This window comes from Schistosoma haematobium, chromosome 5 (assembly GCF_000699445.3).
Source record: "Schistosoma haematobium chromosome 5, whole genome shotgun sequence".
NCBI classification, from domain to species: Eukaryota; Metazoa; Platyhelminthes; class Trematoda; order Strigeidida; family Schistosomatidae; genus Schistosoma; species Schistosoma haematobium.
In genome coordinates, this window is record NC_067200.1 from 13,306,604 (window position 1) to 13,330,219 (window position 23,616).

General features: G+C 36.1%; 1 protein-coding gene across 1 annotated transcript in view; it reads right to left on the reverse strand.

Annotated features, from left to right (window-relative positions):
• Positions 1-14,367, reverse strand: part of MS3_00009189 (uncharacterized protein) — an 84,988-nt gene extending 70,621 nt beyond the window's left edge. The window contains exons 1-4 of the mRNA XM_035733259.2: positions 14,298-14,367; positions 11,483-11,684; positions 6,946-7,018; positions 3,740-3,866 (exon numbers count right to left, since the gene is read on the reverse strand). Of these exons, the coding sequence (XP_035587581.2) occupies positions 3,740-3,866; positions 6,946-7,010 (192 nt within the window). The 5' untranslated portion in view covers positions 7,011-7,018; positions 11,483-11,684; positions 14,298-14,367. The remainder of the gene's footprint in view (positions 1-3,739; positions 3,867-6,945; positions 7,019-11,482; positions 11,685-14,297) is intronic.
• Between the last annotated feature and the right edge of the window lie 9,249 nt (positions 14,368-23,616).

Below are 23,616 nucleotides of genomic sequence, written 5' to 3' on the forward strand. Positions count from 1 at the left end.
CTACCTCCAACCACCATCTCATGTTAAAGCTCCTTAAAAATTGAAACCTTAATATATGAACCTGAAGTTCATACTTGCTTGAAATTGATCAACCGTTAAATAAGATTAATAACATCTGAAAGATGGAGATACTTAAATTACTTGTGGCGAATTCACCAATAACTACAGAGAATCATGATAAAACCAAACACAATATAGAAAAGTTAAGTGTTTATACGTAGTTAGGATGCAATCCTGATTCATCAAAGCTTCATGCTATCTGGTATTCATTGGTAAGCCGTATCTAGAATTTTGTGATAACTGATTTAACCTGTAATGTACGCATCACACTACACTTTTGAAAAGAATCATATTTCTCTGGGGAATTATCTTTACGATTAATTTATTATTACTCTAATGCATTTTTTAGATTGCAGAAAACATTAACAATCCATAGTATAAAATTACAACTTGACTGGAATCACTTTTAAATAAATAAAGATGCACATAATCATTATTTAGTGTAAAGTACTCGTTCGAGTGATGTGTGTATAACATTATACATATATGTATATTTCCGAAAATTACAGTACCCTACCTAATAGAAACAATGTTTACTTACACTGAATTCATTAATTAATTACTTTATCCATTTCTTATGTACACAATTAAATTTGACACCATAGTAGTGATGAGTGTTTTACAGTTATGTGAAGTATTTACTGATAGAGAGATAGTTGTGATTTATTACAAACTTGTGAATTATTGAACAGTAAAACCAACGAAATATTTGACGACCACTTTTACCCTTAACATCGTTCATAATGGACAAGAATTAAACCAGATGGTTATCTTTTAATTTCATTGACAGGTGAGTAGTAGTATCATACAGATGTTTTCGAAGTTGATATTTGACTAATTTGTATCACTTTCAGCCTAGGTGAGAAGTCCCTCGCCCACGAATATACACAGAACCAGTTCGAATTACATTATCTATACTACTAATGTTTTCTACTACCAACACCACAAACATTAATATTGTTAGTTCTCCTATTACTCTTTTATTTATCATGATAATTTCGTCTTGTTGTTTGTGATGTGTTGTGGCAGGTTGAACTGATGATGTATAAATATGGGTTATGTTTTATTTTGCTTATGATTGGTTGGTTGGCTGTTTTTTGTTGCATTAATATTCTCTGACTATAGTGATATGAATTCAAAGGGATTGAAATAATAATAATAATAATAACTTGAGGTGATACAATGGGTTATTCACAAATCGCCAAGTGATCAACCAGTATCAACTTTCATACACCGCATGTCACAGTGAGTTGTAGAAAAGTATGGAATATAGGTTGGAAAGTATGAATGAAATGGACAGAATGAAAACTAAGGAATAAGATTTGAGCTCAAGATCGACAGAAAATTATAAAGAATGAATACATCAAGACAACAGAAACGGATTTCAAACTAGGTTCTCTGAGGCCTACAACTATAGACTATTCACAGGCACTAAACACAGGAAGTTAGAATTTCTTTAAAGATACAACAAACTAGTAGAAGTCCAAGGATACATAGGTCAAGACTTGATCGTAATCGGAGGAAGGATACTACTCCTAACACTTATTAAACCTAAATATTACGTTGCTAGCCGATATAACACGAACGTCACAGTAAGCACGGCAAATGACCATGAGTAAAACATAAGCTGAATTGCCATATCGAACTATCGTGTGAAACGCTAATAATAACAACAATCATAATGATAGTAATAATAATAATAACAATTATTATTATTATGCACAATCTAACCAGTTCAATGTTACTAAGCAATTTTAATCAATCAGGTGTGGTGTTCTGCATTATACACAACTATATATGTATCATAAGGAAAGAACCTGAGAATAAGAAAACCGTGTAAAAACACGTTTATATTGTTGGAGGGTTAGTGTTGTTGTTTTTGTTCTAATAAATACAACATTTTTGGTGAAAATTAAAAAACAATTCTTTGTTCAGTTGAGAGAAACTTTTACAGCATAGAATTAAAACTTTCACAATAGATATGTATCATTACAACTAAAGCTGTGACCTGAGAACATACATCAGCACTGAAATAGTAACTTACTTGAATAATATAAAAATATGTTATAAGTACAATGAAAATGAGTAAATAAACTTAACAATTTATTTGTGATGAACCATATTGCTAGTTGGTTCCCGCTGAAATGATCCCAGAGATTGAAATCTAAGTAATTCCAACGTTTCTTCCAGCAAACTTGTCTGAACTTCTTTAGGATTATTACCCAAATTTGTCAAACTATTCGGTCTAATATTGACGAATATTCTTGTAAATGTTCAATTTACTTAAAACTATCCATGTCAAAAAACTTAATAGCGATATTTTTTTAGAACAAATATATTGTGACTAGCAGTGGAATATATATACATACATAGTATGTATGTGATTTAGTAACACATTGGCTGACAGTATTTCCAGGGAAGTGTTGATTATGAATAACTAAAGAATTCTGATAAGTAGCACACAATTATTCGTTTAACAACTACCCACTCTTTCATGTTTCCAATCAATAAAGACTCATCGACACAGATATATATCAACTTGCGCTATAAACACCAACAATTAAATTGATCGACAACGTTGTATAAGTTACACAGTTTGTTTCCACTATTTAATAAACTTGAGTAGAGCTGTGGTTTACTTGTGTGGGGTACTTGATGACAAAATAATGCCTGATATCCTTGAGTAGTACACAGATCACAAATCATCGGAATTAAATCTTATAAGATTATCATAAACAAACAGCCATTCAGTCGCAACGTAAAACAAGGTGTACATCGGTACAGGTTGCCATACTCGATTAGCACAAAAATGTAAAATAGTTGGAGAAAATCCCGGAATAGTAGAGGTAGCAACAGTAACGGTGGTATAAGAAGAGATTAGGCATTGAAGTTACGATTCAAGAAAATATAGATTAGTGAAACAAAAACAAAATTGAGTAGTTCGGAAGCTTAGAATTTGGGGGAAGACAAAGAATGCATGAGCGTGGGGCAATGAAAACAATTTTGAGCAACCTCACCTAAAGTATATAACAATTAGTTACAAAAACCACGCAGATCCCAACCAAGTAGTCTACATATATTAATTAATTACATATATTAATACATTATACTTAACCTCAAATACTCATAATCTACGAATATCCTTGATTTTGAAGGGGCAAGTTTCAGACCCATACAGCAGAACGGAACAAACTGCTGTGCAGTAAACTTATCATTTGGTTAGTAGATGGATATCTTGACTACCTTACAATTGACGCAAATTGGAAAATACCAATGGGACTTTCTGGAATTTCGCCGAGATTTCGTCAGATTCCAGTTCATCGAGAATGATGAAAAGCCCTAATATAAGAGAGGTGATTGACGGACTTAACTACTTCACTCCTTACCATTAATTCAGGAACAGATGTAGGGCAATCCTGAAGCAACCTTTTGCATTTAGAGTGAGAGAATCGCATTACAAATATGCTACCATTGTTCCTTAAAGTGGTCTGATGACTGCATTTTGTCAGTGTCTTCACAAAATATAGCCATATCATCTACGTGTCCGATGTCAAGAAGTAAATTTCCTGGTAGAAACAAACAACCACTCAATAATAATAATAATAGTAATAATAATAATAATAAGAAGAAGAAGAAGAAGAAGAACAACAACAACAACATGACAGTATATTACACTTACCAAACCCGCACCATAAGTTGACAGTTTATCACCTGGTTCCAATTGAAAACCACCTGATACTAAAAGAATTTGTTTATTCAATGGTAGGTCAAAATCATGAGCCAAAACATTGCGTAGACTTGAAACCCTTGAAAGAAATAAAGTAACGAAAACTCATCATTATCATTGAGATGTAGTGTATGTGAATTAGGATGGTACTACTTTATTAGTAATAGTATTAAGTAACCGAAATAGAAGAATGATTAAGACTAGTTGGAAGTGTAAGGGATTAGATATAAATAGTATTTTGATCAAATAAGCAGTTAAATTACGGGAATAACGGAGACAGATTATTTATTTACTTTTAAAAAGAATGTAATAGATATAGTGGTATAACCGATAGTTTATAATATCAATTATGTGTGATAGAGTAACAAGCTTACTGATTCTGCATTCAAGGAGTTGTGATGGCTGAATAAGTTTCATTTAGAACCAGTTATACCGTCAGGTTGTAAACTAAATATTTCTTATCGTCTAGTCTCAAAGTCGACAAATATAGAAACCTGAAACGATGCACATATGTGTCGGGTTCTACATTGTGTATGACTAACTGGTTTACAGGTCAATTGTGGAATCGCTTACAATCTGCCTAATTTACTAAATGATGTTTATCAAAAACAATAAAGAAAAAAATCTTCATTGTAAAACAATTCAACGTTAATCTAAGTTGTTAAGCTAATAAATAAATACCATTCATTAGTAGTGATGTAAATCTAAAGTGAAAACGTGCAACTTATAATCTAGACTACAACCAACACAAGGCTTTACGTCATATGTAGAAAAGATGGGACAAGGTTATTATTATTATTATTATTATTATTATTATTATTATTATTATTATTATTATTATTATTATTATTATTATTATTATTATATTCCAGTATGATGTTTGATCAAATTTCCTGCCCATGTGACCTGTACATCAATAATATACCTAGGAACATATAAGCTAGTTATACACATAAGCATACAAACAACTATATCATATGACAAAAATCTATATCCTAGGCACAGTTTATTCAGATAGTCCGATGATAATAAGACAGGCAGACAGACAAAGATCTAAACAACTTGATGTAATGACAAAAAAATTTAGATTCATGTATATATGAAGAAATCTTTCTACATAAGGAAGTGAAAATAATAAATATAAAAATATATAAAGATATGAGGTACTATACACATATATATAAATTAGACATTGAGACATTTCAACAGTAGAACATTGAAAAGGAAGAATGTATTTTTCCTTGAAAAAGCTTGGACGAGATTACCAGGAGAAATGTTGGATTTACTTCAAATTCTTTTACTGAGATTTTACAAATACATTCTTCCTCTTTAATATCTCACATTAACTCCATATTAAATCTATTTCACTAGTAGGTTGAATAAATAATGTTCAACACACGTTAATTTCTTCATCTCTTTACACAATACATAAATAGTAGATTGAAATCATGAGTCAATTGAAGCTAGACTACCATGAAAAACATGGAAGCACTGGACGGCCGTTTCGTCCTAGTATGGGACTCCTCAGCAGTGCGCATCCACGATCCCGCAAGATTCGAACGCAGGACCTATCAGTCTCGCACCAGGCGCTTAACCAACCAGACTACTGATCCGGCATCCAATGGTGTTAATGTCTAACTTCAATCAATTCACGAAGTTGCGCCACCATACACCATTGTCTTCAGTGAGCTGATATCTCACAACAGACCTGGTTGAACTCCACCGGTAACGGCTTCTCTCTAGAACTCCAGGAGTATCTCTTGAAGTCAGTCACTAGTGAGCAGATGATTATTATTAGAAGGGGTTTGTGGAGATTTTAGAAATTTCACAGATTGAAATCATGAGTCAATTGAAGCTAGACCACTGCTGAGGAGTCCCATACTGGGGCGAAACGGCCGTCCAGTGCTTCTAGGTTTTCCATGGTGGTCTAGCTTCAATTGACTCATGATTTCAATCTGTGAAATTTCTGAAATCTCCACAAATTCCTTCTGAACATAAATAGTAAACAGTAATTTCCCAACTGATCAGATCAACTTTTTTTTATAAAATAAGCACAATAATAAAATGATAAAATTAATATAGACAACTTTTAAGTAACATTAAAATAACCTTAGAAAACAAACTATCTATTAGGTTCAAAATAGGACTATGAATTAAGATGATAAACGGTTTAGGGTTTTTCCATATGATCGGACTATCAGCTATAATGTTAAAATACTATTTACCTACATGGATGAATAAGTTTCGTAAAAAAAAATTCAAAAGATGCTATCGTAAACCTAATCAGTTCATCCATAAATCAAAGTCATACCAAGAACAGATGTAGATGAAAACTTTGGATAATTACTGAGTTCGATAAATAAATGTGACTGTAAAATGTTAATAATAATAATAATAATAATAATAATAATAATAATAATAATAATAATAATAATAATAATTGAACTGAAAATTATTTTTGAATGATCAAAATTACAGAATAAACTGTATACCAGAATTTATTATCCTTGTACATCAATGTTTTGAAGATATTCTTAAATCAACTAACACAATCAACATGGGAAACACTACACATATTGATTAACGCGTCAATTCCAACTAGCCTTGTTGACAAATGTCAGCAAGCAAAAAACTCAGGCTCAAACCACCACATCAATCGACCTTTAACCACATAAAATCCGAAACTGAATTTTAAAAATATATCATGAATAATATACACCATTCTACATAAGCGGTCGCACACCAAATCGGAGAGAAGTTCCAACATAGAACGAAGTAGCTAAAAATGAAGCTTCTTAATCATTATTCTGCGATAGTTGGAATTAGTGCACATATTAAACTGAATGATAAACTGTCACATTGTTAGGGATCAGGCAACCAAAGTAAAATACCAGTAGTGCGTTATACAATGAAATGTGCAGTATTACAGGCTTTGATAGCTGAAAACTCGAATTATATATATATATTAATTATCCAAACGAGCACCAACTACAGTACAAGTTGATGTGCAGAATCATCAAAACTCCTCTCTAAAGTAGGTGTACAACTTTTGACAAATATATAAAGGATAGAACGTTAGAGAAATAACTTAGGATTAGTAGGCTACTAAGACAACACTTCATCCACATAGATAAATCGATTAAAAAAAGTTTTCTTACGTTTGAGATAATAAGTTGTCATCTAGTGAGACAAGGCGACCTTGATCCATCAAAAAAATATACATGATGATAGCTGGAAATGGAATTTTTTAGGGAAAAAACATAAGCAAAATAAACTGGAAAAATCCCTTAAAACATTTACATAATTTACAACAATCAATTAACGGATAACATAATTTGACAATATACACAGAACAATAGATTTTTAAAAGTTGTTAGACAACTAACAACAACTTAGGACCTAATATAAATGAGCATCGATCGAAGTTGTAACGTCTTGTATTAGCATTATGACAAAGTCGTAATCAGAGAAGAGTTTGGAAAATAGGTGTTTGGGTTCAAGTTCCCACACAACATCAGCACAACAAAAGGGAATCAATAAGACGGGTAAGAATCTAAATAATACAGTATTATTATTATTATCATTATCACTTGTAGTAATAACAATGACTTTTGTAATTATTTGTAGTAATGATGATAAGAGCCCCCAAATGCCCTGGTACAGCTGAGGGTGGGGGAGTTCGCTCTCCCTCTCAACATGCTCTCACATGGCCACGCGTATACAGCCACTATCACAAGCGTCCTACTCAGTGCCTTCTCACAGCGGGGATGTTGTTTACGAAATCGAGAGGACGAAAAGCGAATGTCCGGCGCTTTAACCGGGCTGGTGGTCACAGAAGGTTCACCTAGGGGAGTTGGAAAACCCTAATTCCAAACTAATGGTCGACATGGGCTCCAGGATCCTCAGGAAACAAATCGTTGGTCACAAGATACAATGGGACTGCATCTCCTGGCGTTGCTCCACTGCCTTGTGGATCAGACCTTCAGGTCGAAGACTCCAGGTGTGGCCACCTAACAAAACCATCTTCTTTGGTTTGGGCACCCGGGAAGTATCATAGCCCACATATAAATCAAATGACTTGTGAGGCGCACATGTATTCAGTGCCCCTTTGTACCAATATTTGTGTTCAAATAAATAAATAATAAATAACGATGATAAGAACCAACTATCGAATACAGTTAGGTCTCTGTGATTTAATCGAAGCCTAGACAAAGAAGAAATGCAGAAGAGGACCAAACGACGTGTAGTCTTATTATCCATTGAAATGAAGACAACTAAGCACGAAAAATATTGTTCGAAAATAAATAAAATTGGGAACGAGAAAGTATGAAATAATGGTAAAACTTAAAGTACAAAAAAGAAAGGATGAGTGAATTTGTGTCAATGCAATCCAGTTTCGGCCAACATCACCCACTCTACACCCATGTATAATGACTACTACATCCAAACTGTTATTATCTTCGGTTCTTTCTTGATTGAAATTATTCATAACCTCTACACACCTTTAGCTAAGAATGGTAGCCAGAACGTCAATTTCAAAAATGTAAGAGAGATAATGTCATTTGTGTACTTTGATAAACAAGTACACATAAAAACAAGAATAACAGTATTAGCGATAGTTGTTTTACATATACTTTTAAGAATTTAACTTAAATAGTACTTTTATCCACATCCAACTGATCTCATTCTATCGTTGAAGTAAAGCAATCTCTACATGTTTCCTAAAATCATTATTCAATAATCAATACTGATTAAATGAATAGATTATGATAAAATTCCAATTAACATTATTTAGAATATTGAAATTACATTGGTCTATTTACAAAACATAAACATTATTGAAAAATCAATTAAAAAGTAACTGGGGAAGTAACAAATAAAACTCGATGAGATTGATTTTTATTTTCGTAATCAAAACAAAAAAAACGGAATTATTTTTAGGGATAACAAAGAGAATAAATCAATATTAACGGTATGAATTTCTGTAATAATGTGAAGAATAACCATATTATGGAGAATATTTACAGAAAGAAGTGATGAAATGAAAATAATCTTGAAGGTAAAAAGAGTGAAGGAGATCAATACAATATAGTTAATTTACATTAAATGTTGTAAGTTGATCGTGAACATAGATGTGAACATCGAAAAATTCAATAAATCGTTTTTCTTTCCCTTCATAATCAATGTAGAAATAAATAGGTCTGGAATCTGTGTATTAAACCACACTCTTAGAACATATTATCACGTCTAGCATAGGAGACGAAGTAGTGCAGTAGTAAAGGATAATGAAAAAGAGAGTATGTTTCAAAAAGGATGAAATGAAAAGATGTATAAGAAGGAATATTGAAGCTCAAGATCTTGAGCAAGATGAGGTATGAGTGAAAATGTCTTGTTGAGATCGATTATTACCCGCATGAGTCAGCATCTCTAACCACTGATCATAGCTATCTCGCGAAATATCAAGTAGTCTGCATTTGTTAACGCAGCTCAGTTCAACAATCAATGACTTCATGGATTAATAACATTTATCAGCTTGGCCACCGATAACTTCCTTCACTCTGTTATCCCACCATCTAACATCGCTTGTCGATGTAGGTTGTGACTTGGAATACGTAACACATATTGTGACCTCATTAATTACTAATTATAAAATATCACAGGTGTAATGCTATAGGGACAACGACTTTTATTTTATCAGGAACGAAATTTCAAAAAAGACGATAAGCGAATATAATAATATTTTTATAATATTGACTGTTTGAAAGCAGAAATATCGAAAATTGAACAGTATATTTGAATCTTCAAAGGAAGTATAATTCTAACCCTCGAATAAAACCTTGCAAAATAATGAACTGATTCATATCAATACACATTTAACAGTACATAAAGCTTGAAAACAGTAGATCAATCAAGATTGAAATCGATGGATGAGAAAAGGAATATCAGGTAATAGATGGTAAGAAGTAATAAGATTAACACACCGGTGCTATTGTGATTACTTTTAAACCATGTTACGATATAAGGTTTCAAACCTTCGATTTATAAAATCCCTGGGATTTTTGTCCTACTAAGTAACGCAAACCAATAAATAAGAACTTCATAAGATAATACTATATTTCAGTTTGACTATGTCGAGTTGTTTCTAATCTACTTTCACTCAAATCAAGCACCTTACTCAAGATAAATGATGGCCTGAATACACATGTCACTTGTCTTGGGCACTTCAATAATTTCAGAACCACAGACCCGTAAAGTGACTTCTCTACAATTGCATATTCATCTTTATATATATATATATATATATATATATATATATATACGTTGCAGTCGGATAACTGACAACGGGAAACTTTTTTGACAATATTCTAAAAGCTTGTTCTACGTCCTTCTTGATAAGTTATTGTCGATAACAGTCTTCATCTGTCTACACGTATTGATGATATATATAGATAGTTTATGTAATAGCTATATTGTACTGAACGAGAACTGAAGTTGGGAAAACCAATTTATCATTTAATGCCAAATTAGTGTCTTCGTTAAATATGAAAACCGTATATTAAATACATTATTTGCGCACCTTCCTTCAGTCGTCTTGCATGTGCTTCATGATTCTTCCAATTCTGTTGTTATTACAATTTCTATTTCCCTTCCTGTTCTCTTCAATTCAACTTTCTGCTGGCAGGCATTCTACTTCTGACTGGTGCCACATATTACTTATATCTATCAGCATAAGTAGCATACATCATAATATGAGCAATAAGTGTTTGTGGTAAATATCTCCCGTTCTGAGTGAATGCTGCTAGAATACTGGCCTACATTAACGCCTAAGCTGGTGACAGGGAGTGAAGTAGTTGAGTCTATCGGCCACTACTTAACTCTGAAGTCCCATCAGCTTTGTTCGGTTGGTGTCTGACGAAATCTCGGCACAGATTCAGAAATCTCGATTGGCCATTTCCAACTTGGGCCAATTGTGACGTAAACGGGATGTTTACCTCCCAACTGAAGAACGAGTTTACTGCCCAGAAGTTTGCTTTGTTTTACTGTACGGTTATGAAACGTGGCCATTAAAAATATAGGATATATGTAAGTTACTAGTGTTTGGTCGTAGATGTCTTTAAAGCATTGTTAACGTATGTTGGAACCACCGAGTGACCAATATTGACTTCATACGCGAATGGTCTATGAGGTAGTGAGTTTTCGTTGACAAAAATGAATGGGTCATAAACTGCATATCCCCAAGCACCACCTACATCGAAGCGCGATGCCAGATGGTGCAAGGATGGATTGGGAGAAAGCTAGGATCAGTCAAAAAGATACGTGATATTATTCCATGAAGTCACTGACTGTTGGACTGAGCCGTGTTAGTAGATTGAGTCTATTTGGTTGTAGTCTAAAAGATTATAGTGACCAACAGCTGAAAACGTTAGGTGAAATAACTTGGGATCTGTTGAGATAGAGTAGGTGTATTCGATCGTCATCATTTACAATACTATTATTTCTATTACTTATTCATCGCGCTGCGCTTATGTGGTCTGGCAATTAGATCCGGAGATATGTGTCAGGTTCTAGATTGGTTTGGAAGTAACCTTAAAGCAGTAATACATATACATACATGTATTCTAAAATAGGTCAACCTAACTAGTGATAAGTTACTTCAAGACTTTGTGACATTTTTTATACAAAAACTTGACTTACGATTTACTATATGACCTAGAACAGGCTATCCAAAGAAATTTGAACTTTGAAAATAATTTAACTTCACTCAATATCCCACTTTCATAATTATTTACACGATTGTTATCATCATTCAAAAAGTTTTCTAATATGATTATCATCCAGACTGTTGACTTGATGTTAAAATGACAGCAATAATGATATACATTAAATTCGTGAAATTCTGAAACAAAAAACCAAGCAATCATGACAGATTTAAGTGTCGACGAAGGTCTAGTTAAACGATGCGCGATACAGGTGATCCATACAAAATTACGTAATTGGGATGAACAGTCTGAGTGAGGTAATAGGGTATGCACTACGAACAAGTACCAACAGTTTGTGATAAACTTCCTTACCGCGACTTGTTATATAGATCATAATTGTGTAAACATTGTAATGGGATGGCTTAATAATGAAAAGTAACCGATGCTCAACCGCCGGTTAACAGTCTAAAACTAGGCTTAACTTACCTTAGTTTGCGGAGTCGAGTGGTTTCACTAGTCTTTACGAGGTGACTAAAAGTTGAGTATACAAATCCATACTTCTTAAGTATTCCTGAGAACCTACTTTGATCACTTATTATAGTATGTAGAGATAAAGTACCACTGGTTGTCTCATAACTACCGTTTCTACTCAAGCTCATCGCTTGGTACCCCATAAGTCACTAGGTTATATTATTTGTTATTACATAAACAACAGCTTTGGTTTTCAACATACTGAGTGGATCAACCAGTGATTTCATCGTTGGGTATTGTATCGATTCTGTCAACAGTTCATCAATTCGCCCACCTATGATTCCAACAGCTTTTTCAGGTTAATTTCACCGCCATACTAGTTTAAAAACAAACCAGTTAGTTATTAATCTACTTGTGAATGATTCAGTTCAGATGGTTAAATCAGTTTTAATCGACGGTGATTGGAAAGGACTATCAAATCGTTTAGATAGGATTGCTTCAACATGAAGTTCAATCTCATGCAATCAAGCTATCCTTTGAAAAAGTTCAGCAACTTTCGTGTCGTACGTGTTACTATGCAATATCCAGCTAACATTTCAAGCTATATTTATAACGAATTCATTGTGGTGGAAAAAGCGGAACCGATGGAAGACTAAGGTAGAGTTTCATTTCCAAAAGATTTGAGGGATGAACACTTAAAAGGATATCCATTAACTCGTATAAAGTTGCAGCCCACTGTATTAAGCATTTAATTTCTATTCACTGACTAGTCTGTACTTAAATTTATGAAACACGTGTAGCACGTTGGAAACCTGAATAACAGAAACCATTTGGTTGCTGATGATTAGGTATATTGTATGTATGAAACTATAGAAACGAAAGTTAATCTAATCTTGGTTAACAATCGTCTGAAGTTGTAGGAAAGTGTATGCAGATAAAATAAAATGGAATTTGGCTCAAAACGTCAGAGATTTAAGTTGCCACACAATAAAAAATAGACTTTAGAATAAAAACGAATATGTATGAGGGAGAATGATGAACAATAAACTTTTCGAAGTTCACATTAAAAAGATAATCCATCCATATTATTAAGATTTATTTTGAACCGAAACACTCAGTGTCGCCGAAAACGTGAGACCTGATACTCAGAACACAGGTATATTGATTTGCGCTTCACAGCGAAACGAGAAAGTTTGCACGATGGTGAGGTGAAAATAATGATACCAATAGTGTTAAAGTTCAGGAATGGAAGGCTTGAGGCAATTCTGTTCTCAGAGTCTATCTGAGAGTGGATGTACCACTGCAACCACTGATCATACTCATCTATTAGACCCCAACGAAGACACTCGAGCTTATGATAGTCAATACCATGAATACGTTTTAATTAGCGAGTTTCAGTCCCTTTTTCCAGCCTACGTTTGTATGCAATTTCCAAAGTTATGGTTTGAACAGATAAGTGATATATGGTATGTGTTCCCAAATAAAACATGACGAGCCTAGTATTTCAGTCAGTAGGACTATGCAGCAGGTCAGCATGCCCAAACCATGAAACAAGAAAAATGCACGAGTACGTCAAAGTTCAGAATGTAGTTACCTGGGTTTTTTTTACAAACCAAAGGGTTCACAATACTATCAACAATGAATGATGGGATAGTTATTACAGAATTAAATGTGTCTTATTCTACTACCTTGACAGTTTTCAGACAATTCGATTAACTTAGTAACAAGACAAAGCAGCTATTAACTTTTTAAAAATGGGTAACTTAATGTTACTACTAACAACGGATCTAATCCTATCCCCAAAACTCTGGACAGCATAATGCGTTGTTCCATATAAAACAGCCGACGCTACGTGGTCTACACTTAGCCCTTCGTTATTTAGTACATAACGCTGATCTACGATTATCTGCTACACAAAATCAGCTAGACGCCATGAAAACTTTTGTTCTGACAAGGTTATATAATACGACTTTACACTTTTACTTGATGGAGTATAATCAGAAAACTTTCAGCTGTTGACACAATAAGCGTTCAAGGTCTTGGTTAAATCTGCCCCAAACTTCTCACGACACAACTCAATATCAGTCGTGAATAGAAAACGTAGAAACGCCAATCTAAGTTCAGTGTGAATCAAGGAAACTTAGATGTTTAACAAGTTTGATCCAACCAAAACGCTGGAGTAAACTATGTTTACTGGAAAAATATTAAAGTGATAAAGCGGTGTTGATTTAAAAATCACCAAATATTTAAAATGAACGATTAAGGAGAGTTTTGCTTCCGGGATATAATAACAGATACGAACGTTTTTACAATGACAAACAAATACCATAAACACTAACCAATAACGTAAAAGACTATAAGGTGTCCTAGAGTCAGCTGTAGCGATCAGGAGACATTAGCAAACACACTATACAAACAAGGAAGGTCATACAATATTTCCTTGAACACATGAAGAAAGGAATAACACTCACGGTAAGTAGGAACAAAATTAATATAACCCTGTACTATTTATGACTTAAAAACCCTTCATTCAGTGAAGTATCGTTTTTAACACGTCTATAGATGAAGAGGAGCAATAAAACTACTGCTACATTTTTGATAATAAAGGGGTCGGGTTCATCAGCTACTGCTAGGCTCGTTAGTTAGGTCTAGTTCATGCTCTATTTTGAGATACTCGGGCGAAAATAAGTCCATTCAATATTCACAACAACGTCATTTTACGTAACAATTCTGTGTTATCTCTTAGTTACGGTCATTTATTCTATAAGCCCAGCTTTACTTTCATATTTGTCATTCCCAGTATTTATAAGGTCAAAAAAGTCCCACGGATCGGTGCGTTGATGATAGAGTCGATTATCAATTATCCAGAACTCCATCCTCATTCTAAAATGTTTCATTCAAGGTATGAGTTACAAGTCACCCCATGCTATTTCCGTGGGTTTGGAAGTCATCGTTATACTGATGAAACCGTCAGAAGTAAGCGACTACGTTGGTTTTCGTTTTCTACAGGCGTAACGCCGGTTAAAATCCCATTTATAGCAAACTGCCGAACTAAATGGTGGGATGATAGCATCGTCAAACATATGATTTTAGGATTAATAACAACTGAGATCAAATTTTTGTGCAAGAATCAATCATATCTGAGATCTTTTAATAAGTTCAACATGAGCTGCATCACTTCGAGCAGTCGAATTTACCATCGATTAGCAATATGAAACGTGATTTAACCTTTACTCTTATACCCAGAGTAATGACAAATTTTATGGACGATATAGACTCTAATTAATATGATAGCTTTTACTGTCTGTAGCTACAATAAACCTGTATTACCATAAAAAAAACCTATCTTCTAAAGCAACTCCTTGATAATTGACATGGAGTCGTAAATAAGGGATTTTCGGCTTCAGTCAACAGCATAGCACTCATTTAAACGAATTTCGGATTTGTTATGATCCGAAGATGTATTATTTACACAGAATATATGTTCTTCAGTGAGAAAAACGGTATTGAGGGTGAGTCGAGCCTTGAGTCTACAACTGAAAACCGGTAGTGTTTATCAGTGTTAATGGATGTACACCACTGTGATCAAAATTTTACATTTATACAAATAATTAGACTGTGTGAGATTCCTTTAGGGAATTGAAGTACACTCTTACAATTATTTGCGTTCGGTACGAAAGCCAGTTCACGAATTCCAATCATTTCTTGATTGTAAATAAATCCCTTAAAATCAGTAGCTCTGTAAGTTTTTGATATGTGATGCTGACCTCATTAGTCTTAATGGACTCACCTACCTAAGGCACTTGATCATGCATCCTCACCAGATCACGAGTGTTACACTGTGCTCCACTTCCCCTACAACTGCTAGTCAGCTTAGGCTAGTCAATTCTCGATATATCAGTACTCTATCAATTATATCTTTAAGCCTCTTTGCTTCAAACTTCTGATTTCACTTGTTGGCACGTTTAGATCATAAAATGTGTTACTGATTAAGGTGTTGTCAAACTCCAAATACTTGTGGCATCTTTGCTTTTAAATCCATAAAGCTGATAAGATAATTTGTTTTGCAACTCCCTTTTGCTGCTCTCTTGCCTGGATATCGTAAAACAAATGGCCTAAGTATATGACCTCTTTCTCTATATGTTTCTGTAAATCATTTTGAGATTTTAAACCATTTTTAGTAAGAAGTTAGAATAAAACGGAAACAATGAGTTAGTTCAGAATTATTAGTAGAATTTCAAGTCCTGGTTAGTGTCAAAACGGGTTCCATGCCATCCTACAGATGGTGATCACACACAATCTTAGTGCAATGTTGAGAAGACCTGGTTACGTAAAAGTTAACAGAACGTTAATGGCAACCGTAGCCGGCGAACATAGCCGTCTGTTATACGTCACAGATGTGACAACGAGAGTTCGCTACCTTGTCGACACTGGCGCAGAAGTTAGCGTTCTCCTAGCGAATTCTGACGACCGGCTTCACAAATCAATTTTAAATCTACAGGCGGCAAACGGAAAGCCTATCGCCACATACGGTAAAAGGTAAGTTTACCTTAACTCGGGTTTAAGCAAAGCCATACACTGGATCTTCGTTGTTGCAGATGTTTCTGTCCCAATCATTAGTATAGACCTTCTACAACATCATAATCTACTCATCGATATGCGCAAACGGAAGCTAGTAGACGGAAACACTAATTTATCCGTTTGCGTAACTTCCTTTTCTGGTTGCAGATTACCTCCAGTCACAACTAAGCATATGATAGACCCCTTCTATCAACCACTACTCGATAAGTATTCTGAGCTATACCAACCGCAACCGAAATTACCATGTGTAACCAGCAACGTTACACAGGACCACCTGTATTCTCTAAAGCACGCCGGCTAGCCCTCGAAAAGCTAAGGTTGGCGAAAAACGAGTTTGACCACATGGTAGACTTAGGGTATCATAAGACCATCAAACAGCCCATGGGCATCTTCGTCGCACATGGTCCCTAAAAGGGACAACAACGATTAGCGTCCAACTGGTGACTATCGGCGATTGAATGCAGAAACCATTTCCGATCGTTACCCGTTGCCTCATATTCACGATTTGACAGCTACCTTGAAAGGTACAACTGTCTTTTCGAAAATCGACTTGGTAAAAGCGTATAACCAAATCCATATGGCTACTGACAATATTCCGAAAACCGCTATCTTAACTACCTTTGGACTCTACGAATTTTCGCGAATGCCTTTCAGTCTAAGAAACGCTGTACGAACCTTCCAGAGATTCATAAACGACGTTTTTCGTGGTCTCATTTTCGTACATGCGTAGGTTGACGGATGTCTAATAGCAAGTCCGGACAGAGAATCGCATCTCCAGCATCTGGATCTTGTTGTCGACCGACTACAAAAACATGGCATTACTGTAAACATTCAGAAATGTCAAATCGGAACTGACTCATTAGAATTCCTAGGGCACACTATAGATGCTCAAGGCAACCGATCCCTTAAAACCAAAGTGGCGGCCATTCTGGGTTACCCAGAATCGACCATCATCAAGCAATTACGCACGTTTAACGGCCTTGTAAGTTTCTATAGACGTTTCATACCGAAATGCGCATTACTTATGAAGCCTCTTACCGACCAACTTCGTGGAAATGGGAAATCCATCAATCTGGACGACACCGCACGAAAAGCATTCTCCACAGTTAAGGAACTGATCGCTAAAGCAACAATGCTTGCAAATCAGAACACTGAAGCACCCATTAGTATCGCAGTAGACGCACCCGACTCAGCAGTCGGAGGAGTCTTACAACAATTGGTTAACAACTCCTGGCAACTTTTGGCATTTCCTCTAGACGGTTGCTAGACAGTGAATCAAGGTACAGCACATTCGGTAGAGAACTCATATCTATGTATTGTGCTGTACGGCATTTCCAACACTATATCGAAGGCCTTGAATTTACCCTTTTTACTGACCATAAACCCCTTACTCTCTATTTAAGCTCCTCTCCGAAAAGGTACTCACCTCGTGAGTCTCGACAACTGGACTACATTTCACAGTCTATTTCAGATATTCAACACATTTCTGGAGCGATCAATGTAGTTGCAGACGCCTTGTCTAGCATAACTTCCTTGAACAGTTTCCAAGGTGTCGACCTTCCTAAACTGGTCCAGCTTCAAAAAGAAGACACTGATCTTCAGCACGAGTTATCGCCTAAAACCCCCAAGCTACGCATCAAACAGATGGGAACAGGTAAGGAAACCTTACTTTGTGCCACATCTACAGGTAGGGATCGCCCAATCGTGCCGAATCATTATCGACGTAACTTCTTCAATACGTTGCACAAACTTTCTCATCCAGGTTTTCGTGCAACCATCAAGCTTATAGCAGAACGGTTTCACTGGCCTGGCATGAACAAAGACGTGAGGGAGTGGGCACGCTCCTGTGTAAGCTGCCAAAAATTTACGGTGATCAGACACAACAAATGTACCTTAGGCTCATTTAAAACTCCCGATGCTCGTTTTGACCACGTTCATGTCGATTTGGTAGGACCTTTACCAGATTCAAATGAATACTCTTATCTCTTAACCTGCGTAGACCATTTCACTCGATGGCCAGAAGCAGTACCTATCAAGGACGTCACTGCTGAAACAGTGGCCCGCGCCTTCATCGAACGATGGGTAGCAAACTTCGGCTGCCCTTCAACCATCACTACAGATCGCGGACGTCAGTTTGAATCTGATCTTTTCCGTCGCCTGACCACACTTTTAGGAATCACTCGCTTCCGAACGACCGCCTACCATTCACAAGCAAACGGGTTGGTAGAACGTTTTCACCGACAACTAAAAGCTTCACTATCAGCTGCGAACGTTTCACAGTGGACCGACGCTCTTCCACTCGTCTTACGCAGTATTCGCAATGCAGTGAATGCTGACATTGGATACATTGCGGCTCAACTCGTTTATGGAACGACACTTTGGCCTCCAGGAGAATTTGTGTACCCTTGATGGATCTAACCTCCTACACAAACAGGCTTACAAAAGCAATGAATTCAGCTAAACCTTTTTCGCAATCAACTAATGTTTTCGTTCAACCTAACTTACGATATAATACACACGTCTTCGTACTTCGAAACTCGCATCGACGACCTTTTGAATCAGCATACAAAGGATCTTTCAAAGTTCTTCAACGCGAGCCTAAATACTATATAATCGATAAGAACGGAACCAATGATAGCATCAGCACTGATCGCCTCAAAGCAGCGTATTTAGAAGGAAATCCTACCCACGTCGGTTTTCCTTCGGTACAATCAAACGACACGACTCCGACACTTATAATACCTCATCCGACAACTAACACGCACGATGATACTTCGACAGTATCTGAAAATAAACTTAAAACAACGCGTTCTGGGAGAAGAGTAAGATTTCCGGAACATTTAAATGACTATTGCACGTAAGACACCAGTCAACATTTTGCCTCATCGCGATTTTCCATGGCATTATACACAATATAAAAAAAGTCATTTTTTATATGCTTATATTTATAATTATTTATTATGTTGCTAATATGTGTACTAAAATAATTTTTTTTAAAACATTTTGTAAAAATCGCCTTTACGCCATTTTCCTTTTTTCGCACACTTTGTGTCTTAAAGCGCGTACAAGTTTACTTCGACATGCACTTACATATTCTTTTTTCTTTTCCAGGACGGCTGGAAAAGACGATAAAAAGAACGATGAGGTTTACGAGGAACCAAAAATTTTCATTGTACATCATTTTTTTTACCATATTGTATTTCATGGTCCCTTATAGTAATGAAAAACGACCAGACGCTGCTGAACCTAGCAGGCTATCAGAAGAGTGTTTACCAACGACAAACTCATTGGGTTTAAACTTCTGGCTGGCCATGTCTTAGGTTCATCACTACCTCACACGAGGGAGGAGTGATCTGTAGCGGTAAGTAAATCCCCAAAATAAATAGCTCTGTAATTTCTCGACATTGGACGCTGACCGCATTAGTTTTAATGGACTCACCTAGCTGAAGGCGCTCGGTCATGCATCCGCACCAGATCACGAGTGGGGTCGCTGTGCTCAACATCCCATACAATCGCTAGCTAGATTAAATCGGACGATCCTCGATACATTGATAGCCTGTCAAATATATCTTCGAACCCATTCGCTTCTGTCTTTTGATTTCACTTGGTGGGTACGATTCATATTAGAAGGTGTTACTGGTTAAAGCGTTGTCAAACTATAAATGCCTGTGGCATCTTCACTAGTAATGTCAAAAATAAGTGGTAGTTCTTTTCATTTCTGGACTGTTAATATTTTCGTGCCCGTGGGTATTACCCACCTTTTCGATAGAAGTAGCCGGACTGATAGTAGGTAGGACTTTATCTGGATCGAAGCACATAAAAGGTGGAGAGTGAGATTACTTTTGACGGATACACAAAGTTCTTCGACGTTCAGTACGAAACAATAGTAAATATATTGCCTATAAAAAATAAAGAAATAAATGAAAAGTTGAGTTATAATGTTCTGACACTACTAATTTCACGGCAATTAGAAGTATTCGAACTATTCTATTAATTAGGAATTCCCGGAATAGTGAAATTTACAACAAGTAGAACCAAATGGGCACAAATGGACGAATTATGTTTGCAATTCGAAGTCAGCGGGTAATCAAGTACGAAGGAGTTATTAGTTCGTACAAACACCACAACCCCTACAGCTTAAACAGGAGTCCAAATTTTCTTTATCGATCCTACTGCTTCTCCTGAGGTTCATCGTTTCTGTCTGACTGAGTATTTGTTTTAGGCTCTGTATGGCCTAGAATGTACTTGTAGAATTATTGTCTAGTTCAGTATCAATACTACTTTAGTAATAGACCTAACCCTAAAATTGTAGATTTGTTATGTTGTGACTACCTAATCTACGATATCTTAGATGGAAATTCCATCATTGTCTAAACCCAAGATCACGGCATGTTTCAGTATGTAACTGTCAACCTTTGACTGTCTGCTTGGAAAGATGCTGGAATCCCTGAATGTAGAATCTGATCCCATCTTGTTGGGAATATTTTTACTGATTCTCAGTTATTGAAAACTTTTGTACTACCTAGTTCTTTTGTTGTTTAGCAAGTTCATTTGTGTTAGAGAAACTCTTAACTGTATAGTACATGCTGTACCATTTGAGGTATTTTGTACTTTTAATATAGTTTTTTCTCTTTCTTAAATTAGAACCGTTTAAACTGAGCACACCGTTTGTATAAAGTAACCAGGTACAAAAGGAAACGTACAATAACAACTGATAAATTATCGGTCCCATATAGAATGTATCGGTGACTTGGATGTAAATAGACATAGTGTAGAAATATCTATCCTAGGGTTATCTTCCTCAAATACCGGGACATTGATATATGCCTTAAATCAATTTCAGTAAGTACGTTTATATCATGTAAGACGTTTGTAAAATCTTGGATATGAGGTACTGGATACATATCTGGTCCTTCTTGAAGGTTGATGGATATGTAATTCCCACACGGTCGCCAGTCGCCTTCATTTTTCCTTGAGAACATATACAAAGCGTGTGGCTATTGGTTTTCAAAGGGAGGGATATTAACCAGTAGTAGTATGTGGTGAAATTCGGCTTTATTGCTTTTAAGCTTATCTGTTGCTGGTCTCCTGAGTCTAGAAAACACAGTGGGGCCTTCAGTTTTGATCGTATGACTTAGCTTCAGCCTACCATTGGGAGGCTGAGGGTTCGGTTTTTTGAGTTTGGTAACGGCGGGTATATCCTAGAATTTTGCGGTTGTTACGAACGAAATTTATTTTAAATTTAGGCAATTGACGTGATTTGCTTTGACTTTTGTGTAACTCAAAGTTTCATTCAGCGTCGAAAGTCATTTTTAGTGTCCACTAAAAATTCATCTCTTCGAAAAATCCATTACCAATATTAAAAGATCAAAATCGGCTACGGTGAACACCAGAAGACTAGCGTTAAAGTTTTCTGCCTAGAAGTTACGATTTTAATTTTGTTGGCAGCTTGATATGCAAGTGGTGAAGTTTGTCGACACAGTTGGGTGTTGTTGTGAGTAGTGATACTAAGAGCAGCACCAATATCTGCCAAAACTTTCAAGCCTGAATTTCTGCCCGTAACATGAAACGAGCGAATTTTTAGGCACTCCTCCTCAGTCGTCGTGACTTGTGGATGAGACATTCGTCTCCTATAATCTTGAGAGTTCGTAGTGGTCAGGTACAGGGCCGACTGAACTTGGGTGATTTGACAACAAACTGTGATGGTGGCCTTAAGTCTGAGGTTCCCCAGATAAACCTTTGGCTTCTCTGACTGTCCGTTAATTACAGGCGTGGATGAAAATTGGTTACATTTCGCACATACTGAAAGAGTAAGGAGACATGAAGTTGTGATCGAAAAGCGAAAATTTATTTACTTACACAGGATAGATAAAAAATCTATTCCATTTGCAGCCTATCCAAGCATATCAAATAGTGCTTTGTGTCTTGTGACATGACCTAAACAGTCAGTCAGTTACAACATACGACCAGCCATATATATATGCATCAGTCCAAGTTGTCATACCTCATTAACACAACAAGATGAACACCGGATTCATAGAAGTGGTTAATTCAGTGGTGGTAATATATAAAAGAAAGATTGCATATAAGGATATAGTACAGGAATAAAGAATTAGAAAGAAATACGTAAAGCTGTTTTAATCTCACGATTTAAGGGAAGACAAACAGTGTATACAACGACGCCATTGTGATCGATTCTGAGCCATGCAACCCAGAGTCTCCAAACGTTGGTCACGATAGTCACGCGGACCCCAACCAAGTGGTCTGCGTCTACCAACATGGCTCAGTATAGAAGTTAGTGACTTCAGTGACTGATGCCACATTTTGTTTTGCCCGCCCACAACTTTCTTCCAACCATCTCCAACACCAGTCAGCATTGCGCGTCGTGGTAAACGGTGTTCAGGCATACGTAACACGTGGCTCAACTATCTCAGTCGATGAAGACTTACAACCTCATCAACTGATTTGCCTTCATTCCTTAATACCCTGCATCTAACCACACTATTACTTACCCGGTGATCCCAGCAGATGCCAGCAATATTTCTAAAGCATCTGTGGTCAAATACTAGTAGCTTACGAGTATATTCTACTCTTAATGGCCACATTTCGAAGCTGTAAAGTAGAACAGAACGAACTACCACACAGTATACTCGTTCCTTACTTGATAGGCGGATATCTCGCCTTCGCCATAAGGTGACATAAATTGGCAAAAGCCAAAGGAGCTTTCTGAATCCGTGCAGAGATTTTGTCAGACACCAACCTATTAGGGCTGATCAGACTTCCAAGTGAAGTTGTCAACGCGTCTTAGAACTTCATTCCCTATCCTTAGTTCAGGTGATGACACAGGCCAGTCTTGAAGTAATAACTTGCATTAAAGAAAGAGAAACGCATCGCAAACCTCCTGGTGTTGTTGCTCAGTGCTACCAAAAGACTCTGCATGTTATCAGCGTCTTCACCAAACACGAATATGTCATCTGCGTATTTTAAGTAGATAGGTGGACCTCCTGGAAGGAAATCAGGTCCTGAAAATTCGGACGACCAGAACGTTATTTTGAGCAGTAGGCCATGTGGGGATTA